The 15340-nt window shown below is 40.5% G+C and overlaps 1 protein-coding gene across 1 annotated transcript in view; it reads left to right on the top strand.

The window, feature by feature from the left end:
- LOC138969282 (proton-coupled zinc antiporter SLC30A9, mitochondrial-like) overlaps nt 1-15340 on the top strand; it is a 32113-nt gene extending 16773 nt beyond the window's left edge. Inside the window, exons 9-18 of the mRNA XM_070342039.1 lie at nt 63-165; nt 558-613; nt 1500-1635; nt 5017-5056; nt 6344-6415; nt 7002-7212; nt 7726-7788; nt 8108-8234; nt 10197-10310; nt 10598-15340. Coding sequence (XP_070198140.1) covers nt 63-165; nt 558-613; nt 1500-1635; nt 5017-5056; nt 6344-6415; nt 7002-7212; nt 7726-7788; nt 8108-8234; nt 10197-10310; nt 10598-10642 — 967 coding nt within the window. The 3' untranslated portion in view covers nt 10643-15340. The remainder of the gene's footprint in view (nt 1-62; nt 166-557; nt 614-1499; nt 1636-5016; nt 5057-6343; nt 6416-7001; nt 7213-7725; nt 7789-8107; nt 8235-10196; nt 10311-10597) is intronic.

Raw genomic sequence — 15340 nt, forward strand, 5'->3', positions numbered from 1 at the left:
CGCCTCGCATGTGACAGAAGCTCACACTGTGAACTTGTGTGTATTATTTTCATGATGTGCAGCAACGGCCTGAACAGCATTGTGAAGTTCATTGCCTGGCTATACACAGGATCGCACAGCATGTTCTCAGAGTTTGTACACTCTGTGGCTGACACCATGAATCAGGTACAATTATTTTGCATAGCCTTTTTATTTGCTGAAAGATTTTGTGGTGTGTGTGCCTTTATTTAGACTGATAGCTGCCCTTGGCATGATTTTATCTAGAGTATATCTTTTAAACCCTCTGCATGCAAACCCAAGCCTTGTTTATTTTTGTGTGTGTGGGTTGCAATGCAAAAGTTCTTTATCAGCTTTAAGGTGAGCTATACTATGTGTAAGTTTTTCTGTGAAAATTGAGTTGTTGTTTGCCTTCATTTTCAGTGAATAATTGTAACTGAGCTGAAATTTTTTTTTCTGTTTTAATTTGCTGAAATATATGAAGGTCTTTCTGTGCCTATTTCAACAATACTAACTATAGCTAGTGCCTGAGTGAAATGAAATTGTTTACTTCTCTGCAGATCATCCTAGGGTTGGGCCTCTACCACTCGATCAAGAAGCCAGACCCTGATCACCCGTAAGTGTAAATGAACAGATTGGATTCTTACACTCATTTTCCCCAGGCTTACAAGCAGGAACAAGGATAGAAGAAGGCCCTCCAGCTTAGCTTTCAGGAAAGCTCTAAATGTAGACGCCCAATGTCAACTCCCTTTGTTATGAGACCTTTGTTTTGTTTGTTTGTTCGTTCATGGGCTGAAACTCCCACGGCGTTTACGTGTATGACCGTTTTTACCCCGCCATTTAGGCAGCCATACGCCGCTTTCAGAGGAAGCATGCTGGGTATTTTCGTGTTTCTATAACCCACCGAACTCTGACATGGATTACAGGATCTTTTTCGTGCGCACTTGGTCTTGTGCTTGCGTGTACACACAGGGGTGTTCGGACACCGAGGAGAGTCTGCACACAAAGTTGACTCTGAGAAATAAATCTCTCGCCGAACGTGGGGACAAACTCACGCTGACAGCGGCCAACTGGATACAAATCCAGCGCGCTACCGACTGAGCTACATCCCTGCCCAGACCTTTGTTTTTCCAGGCAGTTTCTGAATTTGTCTTTATCATATGTTTCCCTGCTTTATGAGAACTAATTTTCTCATATATTTGGGGGGGTACATCTTAAAAACAGATTTCGCTGTGCTAGACTATGAATTGAATCCTTAGGCAGGCAATTTTGAAGGCTTATTAAGTAAAAGGGGGTAGAATGAATACTGAAAGATATGTTAATACTGTACCATCATTTTAGTAATACAGGCCACTACCAGTCAAATAAAAAATGTCTTATTGATTGATGTTGTTTTTATGTGAATACATATGCAAGTAACTCAGTCTGGTTTGCTCTTGTAATGTAATTGTTCTTGATGTCTCTAATGTTTGATTTTATTATTTTTTTATTTTTTCTTCTAGTTACGGATACAGCAATCTGCGCAACATTTCCTCCCTGATCAGCGGTGTGGGCATTTTCTTCTTCGGCACAGGGCTGTCGCTCTACCACGGCTTCCAGGGCTTAACACATCCTGAGGCTCTCACTTCTCTCAACTGGGTAAATAATGATAATAATAAATAACTTTTCTATAGCTCACATACACATACACACACACACACACAGAGTCACACCATTGAGTGATTGACCATAAATGAAGAGAGAATGACAGACAGACCTGCAGGTGATTGACAGAGAGAGAGAGGGAGGGTGGTAGGGGGGAGAGAGCGAGCTAAAAAGCAAAATATCAATCATATCTTTCAGTCAACCCTCCCATCTGTTCATTGACCCATACATCAGTCGGCTGGCCGTTGCTTTAATCGGATCAACCCATCCTCGATAAATAATACACTGATAGATATATGGATGAATAGATAAATGAATAAATAGATAAACACCAAGCAAACGGGACTTCATGACAAAAGATAGTTGCGCACACACACAACACACACACAAAATGATGAACATAATTATGAGCTTGTGGCGATCATCCTTTTTTGAGGATGAAAGTCGTTTGTTTATTTCAATGGTTGTTTTTCTCTCAGATGCCAGGAGATTGGTTCTGTATAACTCTCGCTTACTCCATAATGCCGTATGCATTTAGAGCGCTTACTTCCCTTTGGTTATTTGATCTCTAAATAGCGCTCTGCCTCATCAATCAATCAATCAATCAATATGAGGCTTATATCGCGCATATTCCGTGGGTACAGTTCTAAGCGCAGGGATTTATTTATTTTTTATTTTATTTTTTATTTGTATGCAATTTATATCGCGCACATATTCAAGGCGCAGGGATTTATTTATGCCGTGTGAGACGGAATTTTTTTACACAATACATCACGCATTCAGATCGGCCAGCAGATCGCAGCCATTTCGGCGCATATCCTACTTTTCATGGCCTATTATTCCAAGTCACACGGGTATTTTGGTGGAGATTTTTATCTATGCCTGTACAATTTTGCCAGGAAAGACCCTTTTGTCAATCGTGGGATCTTTAACGTGCACACCCCAATGGAGTGTACACGAAGGGACCTCGGTTTTTCGTCTCATCCGAAAGACTAGCACTTGAACCCACCACCTAGGTTAGGAAAGGGGGGAGAAAATTGCTAACGCCCTGACCCAGGGTCGAACTCGCAACCTCTCGCTTCCGAGCGCAAGTGCGTTACCACTCGGCCACCCAGTCCACCCAGTCCACTCCTCATGTGTTTAAGATTCTCACAGATACTTTCGAGGCGACCCTGTAACAATGTGTGTGTTTGTTCTGTTAAAACTATGTCCTTTCAGGAATAAAAGCTGGTTCTTGTGTACGAAGCACAACAATCATCTTTGTAGGCGAAGTCCAATCAAACAGGATTGAGAATGTTGGAGCTAATTTCTTAGCCCTATAAAAACTGTTGTGGTTACTCAAAGGCAACCAAGAACATACAGGGAGACTGCAGCAGCCACCCCCCGCGGGTTAGGAGGAAGAATTTACCCGATGCTCCCCAGCATGTCGTAAGAGGCGACTAAGGCCAAAAAAAAAAATAGGTCTGTTTACGGTAACCCGACCGACCCTAGTTTTTTCGCGCGACCCTAGACTTTTTTTTGGCATTTGGGGAAAAAAAAAAAATCTTGTTTTTTTGGCAAAATAACATAAAAATATGGTTTTTTGGGAAAAAAAAAAAAAAAAAAAAAAAAATCCCGACCTACCGACCCTATTTTTTTGGCCTATGTTACCGTAAACAGACCTATTTTTTTTTTTTGGCCTAACGGATTCTGTTTCTCCTTTTACCCTTGTTAAGTGTTTCTTGTATAGAATATAGTCAATGTTTGTAAAGATTTTAGTCAAGCAGTATGTAAGAAATGTTAAGTCCTTTGTACTGGAAACTTGCATTCTCCCAGTAAGGTAATATATTGTACTACGTTGCAAGCCCCTGGAGCAATTTTTTGATTAGTGCTTTTGTGAACAAGAAACTATTAACAAGTGGCTCTATCCCATCTCCCCCCTTTCCCCGTCGCGATATAACCTTCGTGGTTGAAAACGGCGTTAAACACCAAATAAAGTAAAGTAAACTGCAGCAGCCAGACCCTATCACAAACATAACTCTATAATTCACAGGTGTTGCCGGCGAGCTATAGATAGCCCCCAGACAACTCTGCAGAGTCTGCTGTGATAAGGGTGACGCAGTAGTCTCCCTGTCACATGTATGACTGTGTACGTAAGGGTTAGTCAGACCTGGGAACCCATACGATTTCGCCGTATTTTGTACGCATGATTGTCGAGAATACGCTCAGTACGGTCGGTGGGAAAAAAATACGACGAGAAAAATTCCCAGACTACTTTTCTTCACAAGCCCATCCTGAAGCCGATCCAGTATTTTGGCACATGATTACGTCACTATATTAGCCGCCGTCGAAAAAAATATAATCGGATCGTGTCAATCAATCAAAACAACCAGGCAAACGAAAGTACGGTATTTGGCGAAATCGGCTCCGAGAATAAACAAGTGAAACAAAGAAGAAAAGTGAAAAAGTTTGAAGAAAAATATCACACACACACACACACACACACACACACAATTTGTAACCAACACACACATGTAGTCCCTCCCGGAATGAGCTTTTTTGGGATGATTTACGACTTTTGCGCACATTTCGAGCAGACGAAAACACAACATGGCGGCTCTCGCTCCTCCAACTATCGCGAGACACAAAAAAACGAAATCTCGCGCGCGCGAGATCCTGATACATCCGGTGTTTCTCTGTCATGATGACTTGTTGACAAACGAAGATTCGCGAAAGAAAGAGAAAAGCGCCGAGTCTTGAGTATAGAGCTAATAAAGTACCGGTAACCGCTAATCGAGCGAAATGAAAATCCGCGGCGACTTCCATTAATTTTAGGTAACGTTTTAGCCGCATCTTTTTATAAGCCGCAATGCGATTTTTTTTTTAAAAAGTCGCGGCTTGTAGTCCGTCAAATACGGTACAGTTTGTGTCAGTAAAAATTGAAAAAAGCATTTGTTTTAAATGTATAGGTAAACTTAATTAACGGTGTGACGGACGCGCATGAGGCATGTTTTAATCATGGATGTGCAAACGCTGTGTGGAGTACGCTCATTTTTTTGAAAATACACCAAGTTTGTTTGAGAATACTCAAAGTGCAAAACAGGGGTTCCCAGGTCTGGTTAGTAAAAGTGCCTTGGAGAATGATGAAAATATGGGCTTGCGGCGATCATCCTTTTTTGAGGAGGAAAGTCGCTTGTTCATTTCAATGCTTGTTATTCTCTCAGGTGCCAGGAGATTGGTTCCGTAAAACTCTCGCTTACTCCATTACACATGTCGTATGCATTTAAAGCGCTTACTTCCCTTTGGTTATTTGAAATAAATAAATGAATATACATGTATGTACAAAATGATAGCAACCTGAAGACTTTGATCTGATGTTTATTGTTTTCTTTACAGGGCATTGGAACACTGGTTGGTTCTTTTGTGTCAGAGGGAGGCAAGTACTTAGTCATATTATTTTTACCTAGTTAATGTAATTGCTGCTGGTAATATTGTTGGAGCTGTTTCTCTCTTTTCAATATCTGAATGATGTGCAATGCTCATTGTGTTAAAACTTGCCAGCATATGTATTTCAACAGACAAAAAGATTTCTGTTGTTATTTCTGTGTTAACTTCTTTTTTGTGCTATTGATAATTTTGTGCTATTGATAATTTTTGAGTCACTTGAGAAAAAGTGACTCTATGTAATCGGTCAGTGTTAGTCTGTCCGGCCGGCCGGCCGTCCGTAGACACCACCTTAACGTTGGACTTTTCTCGGAAACTATCAAAGCGATCGGGCTCATATTTTGTTTAGTCGTGACCTCCAATGACCTCTACACTTTAACGATGGTTTCGTTGACCTTTGACCTTTTTCAAGGTCACAGGTCAGCGTCAAAGGAAAAATTAGACATTTTATATCTTTGACAAAGTTCATCGGATGTGATTGAAACTTTGTAGGATTATTCTTTACATCAAAGTATTTACATCTGTAGCCTTTTACGAACGTTATCAGAAAAACAAGGGAGATAACTAGCCTTTTCTGTTCGGCAACACACAACTTAACGTTGGGCTTTTCTCGGAAACTATAAAAGTGACCGGGCTCAAATTTTATGTGAACGTGACTCATTGTGTTGTGAATAGCAATTTCTTCCTGTCCATCTGATGCCTCATATAATATTCAGAACTGCGAAAGTGACTCGATCGAGCGTTTGCTCTTCTTGTTTTTTATAATTCTCAAATGAGAGGAATTCGAGGAAAGGGAACGACTGAATGATTCTAGTTATTCTTGTGTTTTGTCTTAAAGAAGCATTTCTACAAGTTGACAATATCCCTTTAATTTTTGATTCAACTGAGTAATCACCGAGTCAATGTTTTCAGTAGTGATTGCATTTGAATGCTGAAAGAGTGACTAAAACACTGTACTGACCCATTCCCTTAGGGAGTTCGAGATTGTATTAACACTTTCTACCCCATCTATGTTGACCAAGTTTTTTTTTTTAGCCGAGACCAGCTGTGCTGCAGCAGGTCCCTCAGAATTGTAGTAACTGTGTAGTAACTGTGTATCAACACGCTGGAATGCAGGTGTTTGATGAACGTTATAGGAAGCGACTGAAGCTAACAGTCTGAGCGGATATATCTGTACCTGGTCAGATAGAGCCATATGAGTGGGTACCGATATTTCCGTACCTGGGAGACAATGAGTTGATACCTTGACAATTGATTGCCTTTTGTCTTTGCCTTTCAGCAACCTTGATGATAGCTGCCAACCAAGTACGGAAGGCCTCCAAGGCCGGTGGCATTGAGTTTTGGGAGTATGGTAAGTCACTAAAGTTCTTTTTTTCTTTTTGTGTGAAGATATATATGTTCCTTGAACCTTTTTTTTTCTTTTTTTCTGTGATTTGAATCTTTTCCTTCTTTCTTTCTTTGGATTTCTTCTTTCCAATACTGTCTGTTCTGATAATTGTCAAAGTGTCATCTGCATGATATTATTCGTCTCAAGGGATCAGGCTTTTTTCTTTTTTTCAAAACTAATATTACGCATAGGAAATGGAAAGAACAGCTCCCACAAGTCGACCTGTCCGTTACTTGTGTCAAGTAGTCAAACCAAGAACAGCAGCGTAAAACCTTTTGTTACTACAAAAGAAACCATTCGTTTTAATGTTAAACTGGAACCCCCTTTTGAAGTCCCCTCCCACACTCACACACCTGAAAAAATCAGGTCTTAAAGATGGAGGGAGTCCTAAAATTGAGGTAAGTTTACAGTTGATATCAACAGAAAATCAGCAAAAGTAGGGTCTTAAAAGGGGCTGGTCTTACAGAAACAGAGGGCTTAAAAGGGGGGGGGGGGAGATTCCTCTATAGCTTGTTTGCATGCATTTTCATAGTAATTATTTTACTTTCAGTGCGTCAAGGAATCGATCCCAACGTCACTGTTGTTTTGCTGGAAGACATGGCGGCCGTGGCAGGAGTGACAGTTGCGGCGTCTTGCATGGCAATAACATGGTACACAGGGTCACCTTATCCCGACGCCATCGGCTCTTTCCTCATCGGCGGAATTCTTGGGGTTGTGGCGTCCTTTGTTATCGCCACAAACACCAGCGCCCTGGTTGGAAAGTGGGTATATGGGCTTAGGGTTTTGAGGGAAAAAGTCTGTATGCTGTCGTGTCTTTCTGTCTGTGCCTTTCAGTGCAGTGTCTGTCTGACTGACTGTCTGACTGCTTGACGTGTTTGTTTGTGTGTGTGTGTGTGCGTGCGTGACTGTTTGTGTATGTTTGTGTGTGTGTGTGTGTGTGTGTGTGCGTGACTGTTTGTGTATGTGTGTGTGTTTGTGACTGTGTGTTTGTGTATGTGTTTGTGTGTTTGTGACTGTGTGTTTGTGTGTGTGTGTGTGTGTGTGAGTGTGTGTATGTGTGTGTGTGTTAGTGTTTTAGACACTAAAAGTGCAAGGTCCAATGGCTTAAGTAAGATACTGGCATGTTTAGGCCTGTAGACGGTTAGGTTCTTGATTAACCTTTCCACTAAATCATGCATTCTTGGTTCATGTGTTGTTTGTTTTTTGGTGTGTTTTTTGTGCAGAATCTCAAAAGTGTAAAATGTCATTAATGTGAATTATAATGCTGATTACAGATCAATTCCATTCCCTGTGCGACAGGGCATTAGCCAGATGCTGGAAGGAGACAGGATGATCAGGTAGATCTCGAGTGTGTTTGTGAGTGTTAGTTGGCCTATGATGAAGAAGAATCTGGCTATATGTATATCAACAATTGAAAACATGCATTTGAATGAAACTTTTACTCCCTCACAGTTATTAAGGAACAGTTTACATCAACAGTTGAAAACAAGCACACAAAAACACACGCACAGGAATACTCACAAGTGTGTACAGGCATGCATGTATTAATTGCTCTCAATCAGAACCTTTGTCTGCCTGCACTTTGACCACATTCAACATCTCTAGGGCCCATCTGAGGAAGTCGGTGCTAATTAATGTTGTTGATGTTTCGTTCAGGTCGCTGCATGATGTGAAAGCCACACATATGGGGGGACAGATTCGCTTCAAGGCAGAGGTGGACTTTGACGGCAGAGAGATCACCAGGTCTTACCTGTACAAACAAGACCTGGATGGTCTTCTGGCTGTGAGTCTTGGAACTAAAACATTTTCGTTTGAACTGTTCGTGCTGAGGTGATACGCTTCCATAAGGCCCCCCCAAAAAAATAGTCTGTTTACGGTAACATAGACCCAAAAAATAGGGTCGGTAGGTCGGGATATTTTTTTTTTCTTTTTTTTTTTCCCCAAAATCATATTTGTACGTTATTTTGCCAAATTTTTATTTATTTATTTTTTTTCCAAATGCCAAAAAAAAGTCTAGGGTCGCGCGAAAAAAATAGGGTCGGTCGGGTTACCGTAAACAGACTATTTTTTGAGTCACTATTTTTTGAGTCTGTCCGGCCGGCCGTCTGGCCGGCTGTCCGGCCGGCCGGCCGGCCGGCCGTAGACACCACCTTAACGTTGGACTTTTCTCGGAAACTATCAAAGCGATCCGGCTCATATTTTGTTTAGTCGTGACCTCCAATGACCTCTACACTTTAACGATGGTTTCGTTGACCTTTGACCTTTTTCAAGGTCACAGGTCAGCGTCAAAGGAAAAATTAGACATTTTATATCTTTGACAAAGTTCATCGGATGTGATTGAAACTTTGTAGGATTATTCTTTACATCAAAGTATTTACATCTGTAGCCTTTTACGAACGTTATCAGAAAAACAAGGGAGATAACTAGCCTTTTCTGTTCGGCAACACACAACTTAACGTTGGGCTTTTCTCGGAAACTATAAAAGTGACCGGGCTCAAATTTTATGTGAACGTGACTCATTGTGTTGTGAATAGCAATTTCTTCCTGTCCATCTGATGCCTCATATAATATTCAGAACTGCGAAAGTGACTCGATCGAGCGTTTGCTCTTCTTGTTTTTGTTGGCCTAATGCTCATGGCTGCTCCTCTTTTGGTCGACCATAATGCTCAGTCCACGTTGTAGAATCAGGACAGCTTAAAACCAGAGGAGTAACTGAGGCATTCAGGGATGCAGAATGGTAGTAGAGAATATGATAAAGAAGTGACCAACAGCATTTGTTTTCAAACCCTGGTACTCTTTCATTGCGTGTCCAAAGGCAAGGGAAGTAACTTTGTATCGCAGATAGAAGGGAAGCAACTGTTGAAAGACATCTCAGTTTGGCTTGTGCCATAAAGACTTCACAATAAGCAAGTGAGCTTGTGATCAACCTTGAGGCATACTTATTTCGAGATAAGTTTATTCCTTAGTTTGTTATCACTGGGAGAAAGCACGTACCGGGTATGTACCAGGTACATTGTGTGTGGTGTTAGATTCATCTAGTGTTTGATAGTGGAGTTATGCATGACACGCTAAGATATACTGGCAGAAGATGGAAACAATTTTTGTAACGTCTTTACAGCTATGTTGCAGTTTCATAAAAAGTTTTGCTTAGCAGAGCTTGAATGATTCTGAGCAATACCCTGTGAGGTAAAATACTCCAAGAGAAGAGAACCGTTTTGCACCATTGGCGCATTGGCGTGGTGGCAAGACGTCGGCCTCCTAATCGGGAGGTCGTGAGTTCGAATCCCGGTCGCTGCCGCCTGGTGGGTTAAGAGTGGAGATTTTTCCGATCTCCCAGGTCAACTTATGTGCAGACCTGCTAGTGACTTAACCCCCTTCGTGTGTACACACAAGCACAAGACCAAGTGCGCACGGAAAATATCCTGTGATCCATGTCGGAGTTCGGTGGGTTATGGAAACACGAAAATACCCAGCATGCCTACTCAACGAAAGCGGAGTGAGGTGACTATGCTCTCAGAGTATAGTGTGGGGAACCCAAATGGGAAAACGAGCTCACACGTAACCAGAAAAATTCTGGAACGCTGAAGAAGAAGAAGAAGCACCATTAATACTTTATGATGGTGTAAATTTTGTACATGTCATGAAGGAGATCCAGAGAGCAGAAGACCTGGAAGCGTTCATGCCGACACATGGAGAGAACACATCATTGACATGATAGTAACGTTTGATAGTGTATGTTATACAGGAAATGAAGGAGATCCAGACAGCAGAAGACATGGAAGCGTTCATGCTGACACATGGAGAACGCATCATTGACACGCTTGGAGAGGAGGTGGACAGGATAGAAAAAATTCTCAAGGTCAGACCTGTTTTATTTGGTTTTGTTGTTGTTGTTTTTCTTGTTGCTGCTGATGCTGCTTTTGTGTGTGTGTGTTTGTGTATGTCTTTGGGTTCGTGCATTTTATCAGTGACACAAACTTGTTGCATCACAAGATTAATTTATGTTATGAAGAGCTTGTTAGAAGGGCTCTGAGGTAACACCAAATGAATTCTCTTTTTTCTTCCCACGGATGTATCGCTATGTATGTGAGTTGAACTATTTTCAGTTAGACAGGTGTTTGAACCCTTGTTCCCTGTATTTTGCAGAAAAAGTATCCTGACTTGAGACACGTGGATCTGGAAGCATTGTGATCAAACAACACCAGCTGTAATGAATTGAAACCTCTGCATAAAGAGTTACATGACAGACGAATCATGAGATGTGTTTTTAACAACTGGCAATTGCCTCTCGCTGTGGATACTTAAGGAATCTTCATCACCTGACATTAAGATTTAGAATCCTGGCTAAAAGAACTTTTGCACCATCTGCTGCTGCTGATTAAGTGGGACCCCCTCCCCTCCCCCCCCCCCCCCCTCCTTTTAAGACCTACAAATGTTAGAAAACTAGGTCTTGAAAATGAAGGAATTTTAAAATGGAGATAAATGTACAGAGTTTAATTTTGTTTGTTTGGAGAAAATTTGAAAAAAACAAGTTCCTGAAAGGGGGAAGTCTTATATTGGATAATTGTGACCCTCCACCACGAAATGAGTCGCATGTCACCTCACGCGGTTCTGCGCTAGGCATAATATAAGTCCGGGTGGTGTCTAGTAACAGTGTGAGGGTCACCTTAGTCACAGGCTTATAACTCAAACAGTTTTCGCTCTTTTCTAAAACGGTTTTCACCACTGAATAGAGCATACAAAACTCTTTAGGAAAATGTAAAAATATGAAAATCATGCAAAGGTGACATGCGACTCATTTCATGGTGGAGGGTCACAATTATGGTCTTGAAAAGGGGGTTCCACTGTACTCGCAGTGCAAGCTTTACTGTGAGATTCAGAAGTCATGCCCTTTAGTTAAAAAGGCAGGTGTTTTCTCTCGGGTGTACATGTATACTTCTTTTTTTCTTTCTAAAGTAGGTGTGAAAAGAGTATGTTTTGAACAGACAGTCTAGACTTTTGAACAATGGCTTGTGGTAATAAGGTGGTCATCATATCGGTGATGCTGTTAGAAGCTTTATATATTTTCTTGTTGATCATGCATTACATAACTACATGTAATTGCCATTCTCCACACTGATAGCCTTCACTTGTTTTGTAAAAGTTGTCAGTGGCAGCTTTGTTTGTGTTGTGATTAATCCTTGATGTAACTGACTTATAATTTCCCCTTTCTTTTCCCCCAAAAAGGTCTTATTTGTTTGTCTCGTGATAAGTTTTTCACTGCATGTGCCATAAGTTCAGAATGATATTTGAATGTCCAGGTATGAATATAAGCTTTTGCTTGAGTTTCAATCTCCCTACATTTCATTCCCATTACTAGTACTGTATTATGTCTCAATTTATTTGAATAAAATCTTGGTTAAACCAAAGAATGAAAACAGTACTTTTGCTGCTTTGTGTACTCTAGTGAAAACTCATGGCTACCATATTAACCACCTGGAGTTGGATGTATTAGCTAACTGGAGCTGAAATTTTAAGGGGTTTTGGATGTACATTAATTAAAGGTAGCTAGATACTTGTTTGTAAATGTCACTGCATTAGGGTATGGTGGGGTAAGGATATTGGTATGTGTGTATGGGGTGTTTGTGTATGGGGTGTTTGCGCATGGGGAGTCTTTTATGAGCACTTTAATTAAACAAACAGCTTATTACTATGCACATTTTGTAGTTTCCTTTTAGTTCCTCACACTTCTCAATCAATCAATCAATGAGGCTTATATCGCGCATATTCCGTGGGTACAGTTCTAGGCGCTCTTCAGTGATGCCGTGTGAGATGAAATTTTATACGGCCAGTAGATTGCAGCCATTTCGGCGCATATTTACCTTTCGCGGCCTATTATTGCAAGTCACACGGGTATAGATAGACAATTATTAACTGTGCCTAAGCAATTTTGCCAGGAAAGACCCTTTTGTCAATCGTGGGATCTTTAACGTGCACACCCAATGTAGTGTACACGGGGGGAGGGTTCGGACACCGAAGAGAGTCTGCACACAAAGTTGACTCTGAAATAAATTTCCGCCGAACCTGGGATCGAACTCACGCTGACAGCGGCCAACTGAATGCAAATCCAGCGCGCTACCAACTGAGCTATATACTTCTGCCTGGATTCATTGAGTATATGCCAACGTACATGGAAAGAGCAGAGCAACATTTGTATTCATGCAGTCACTATGAATTTGAAATTGAAAAATGTACAGTTCTCTGTTTGTACCATTACTTTCATTGTATGTTCTTATTCTGGGACTAAATATGCAATGTACTTTGGCTATCTGTTTAACTGTTCTTTTACTGTCGTTAGTGCAAACAAAAAACGACTCAGCATGTTTGTTCCTCAGGGTTTGATGTACAGTACATGTACCTACTACAGGAAATGCATTAGCTAGTAGTCATAATTATGAATATTTGTTTGCTTGTTAGTTGAAGGGCATTCTGGAAAGAATAGTCATTTTAGTTTTGTTCATGCATTTCCACCGTTATTTTTCGATCTGTCTTTCTTTCTGTCTTTAGCTTAATCAGATGTTGATTGTAATGTGCATCTAAATGACATGTGAGTGTTAGCTCCAGCGTTCAAGTTGTTTCAAGCCATTTTGCATTGTACATATTTCTTGTGGGAAAGAAACTAGACCAATCAATATATATTGCTCTGAGAAATATTGAATATTTGAACTTATATATGTATGCATCTGCAGACCTAGTTATTTGCTGCATGCATTATGCGCCATTTTGCTTTGTTCTAGTTGCAAATAGCTTAGATTGGGTTGAAATCTCATGACTTAATATACGGGTTAGTTCATTCTTTTCTTCTGACAACACTATTTGTCTGATGCTGTGCAGTTGTCATTTTTCAGTCATTTTATCAGCCATGTTTGTCTGTAAATTGATCTGTTTTCACTGCCATTATTGTCATTCTCTTGAATGTATGTTCTGCAGAGCCTGTTTCAGTTGACAAGAAGTTGCTTGTGTTATTGCCTGAAAAAGTGAGATATTTTTTTCTTGTTACAGAGTTGTCAACTTATTTTTTTTATTTTTATTTTTTTAATTTTTTTTAAAATTTTTATTACTTTATTGTCCCTTCGCTGGGAAATTCGGGTCGCTTCCTCCCAGTGGAAAGCTAGCAGCAACGGAGTCGCGCTACCCAGGTGTCTGCGTGTTTAGGTGTATTCAGCCACCTGCACTTATGATGAGACAAAAGAACATGTCAGTGACTTTTCCATGTGAGCTAGGTCACAGAGAAGTTAATCGTTGAAACATCATTGAATGAAAATTGAACAATATAAGTTTCAGTTCCTACTTTGTATAGAGTAATGCAGTGTCCTACAATTAGACACATATGTGACCCTCGAAATGAGTTGCATGTCACCTCGCGCGGTTCTGCGCTAGGCTTAATATAAGTCCGGGGAGTGTCTCAGGTAACAGTGTGAGGGTCACCTTAGTCACAGGCTTATAACTCAGTTTTCGCTCTTTTCTATAATGGTTTTCACCACTGGATAGAGCATAAAAAACTCTTTAGGAAAATGTAAAAATATGAAAATCATGCAAAGGTGACATGCGACTCATTCCGTGGTGGAGGGTCACATATTTGTTAACAAGGAGATGTATGGCCTTTTTTTTGAAATCATCATGTGTGCATAAGAGAATAAGATATTATTTGTTATTAACCAGGGTAATGACTTGAGAAATTGCCACCTTTTCTGTTTACAGCCAGCCCTCACCACCGTTCCTTTTTGGTGTGAAAGGAGTCTCTTATACAGATTCTCACAAATTTTGTCTAAGATTGTGCTGTGGCTTGGATTCAGTGGATAGCAAAATCTTTATGATCAGTTCTGGTTCTTTAGATTAAAAGAAATCCGGTACAGTAGTAAAACAGAAGACAAGTTGACGACTTGAGACTGAAAAGTTGCTGATAAGTACGAAGGTTAGGAAATGTTTGTGCTTTTTTTCACGTTTCCTCAACTTACCCCCTCCCACCAATTTCATCATCCTTGAAAACAGACCATGTTGATATTTTAGATATGATGAGATGAAGCTCTCCATTCTGTGTTGCATTGTGATACTTTTCTGCTTCATTCTGGATGATTGGATTCCTGATGATCGCCCAGTGTGTGTGTTTACTACAAAAGTGTGTTGATTTGAAAACTATCATTTATTGAACCAAGTGATGTCCTCCGAAAGCGGCGTATGGCTGCCTAAATGGCGGGATAAAAACGGTTATTCACGTAACAATCCACTTGTGCAAAAACACGAGTGTACGTGGGAGTTTCAGCCCACAAACGCAGAAAAAGAAGAACCAAGTGATGAAGAATTTAAAACCTTGTTCTGAAAATTGTTTGTGTTGCTTTGTACCGTTTACTAGCATGGTCCCCCCCGCGGGTTAGGGGGAAGAATTTACCCGATGCTCCCCAGCATGTCGTAAGAAGCGACAAACGGATTCTGTTTCTCCTTTTACCCTTGTTAAGTGTTTCTTGTATAGAATATAGTCAATGTTTGTAAAGATTTTAGTCAAGCAGTATGTAAGAAATGTTAAGTCCTTTGTACTGGAAACTTGCATTCTCCCAGTAAGGTCATATATTGTACTACGTTGCAAGCCCCTGGAGCAATGTTTTTATTAGTGCTTTTGTGAACAAGAAACAATTAACAAGTGGCTCTATCCCATCTCCCCCCTTTCCCCGTCGTGATATAACCTTGAACGGTTGAAAACACCAAATAAAGAAAAAGTTTACTAGCATGGAAAGAAACATCAGAATTTGTTTCTAGGATGCTTGAAAAAATCTTGAAAATGCATTTGAGTATATGCCGTGAGTTATTCATTCTGTCCCTTGATTATTATATAAATGCTCTTACACAGCTTGA

This window comes from Littorina saxatilis, linkage group LG6 (genome assembly GCF_037325665.1).
Source record: "Littorina saxatilis isolate snail1 linkage group LG6, US_GU_Lsax_2.0, whole genome shotgun sequence".
Lineage (NCBI taxonomy): Eukaryota > Metazoa > Mollusca > Gastropoda > Littorinimorpha > Littorinidae > Littorina > Littorina saxatilis.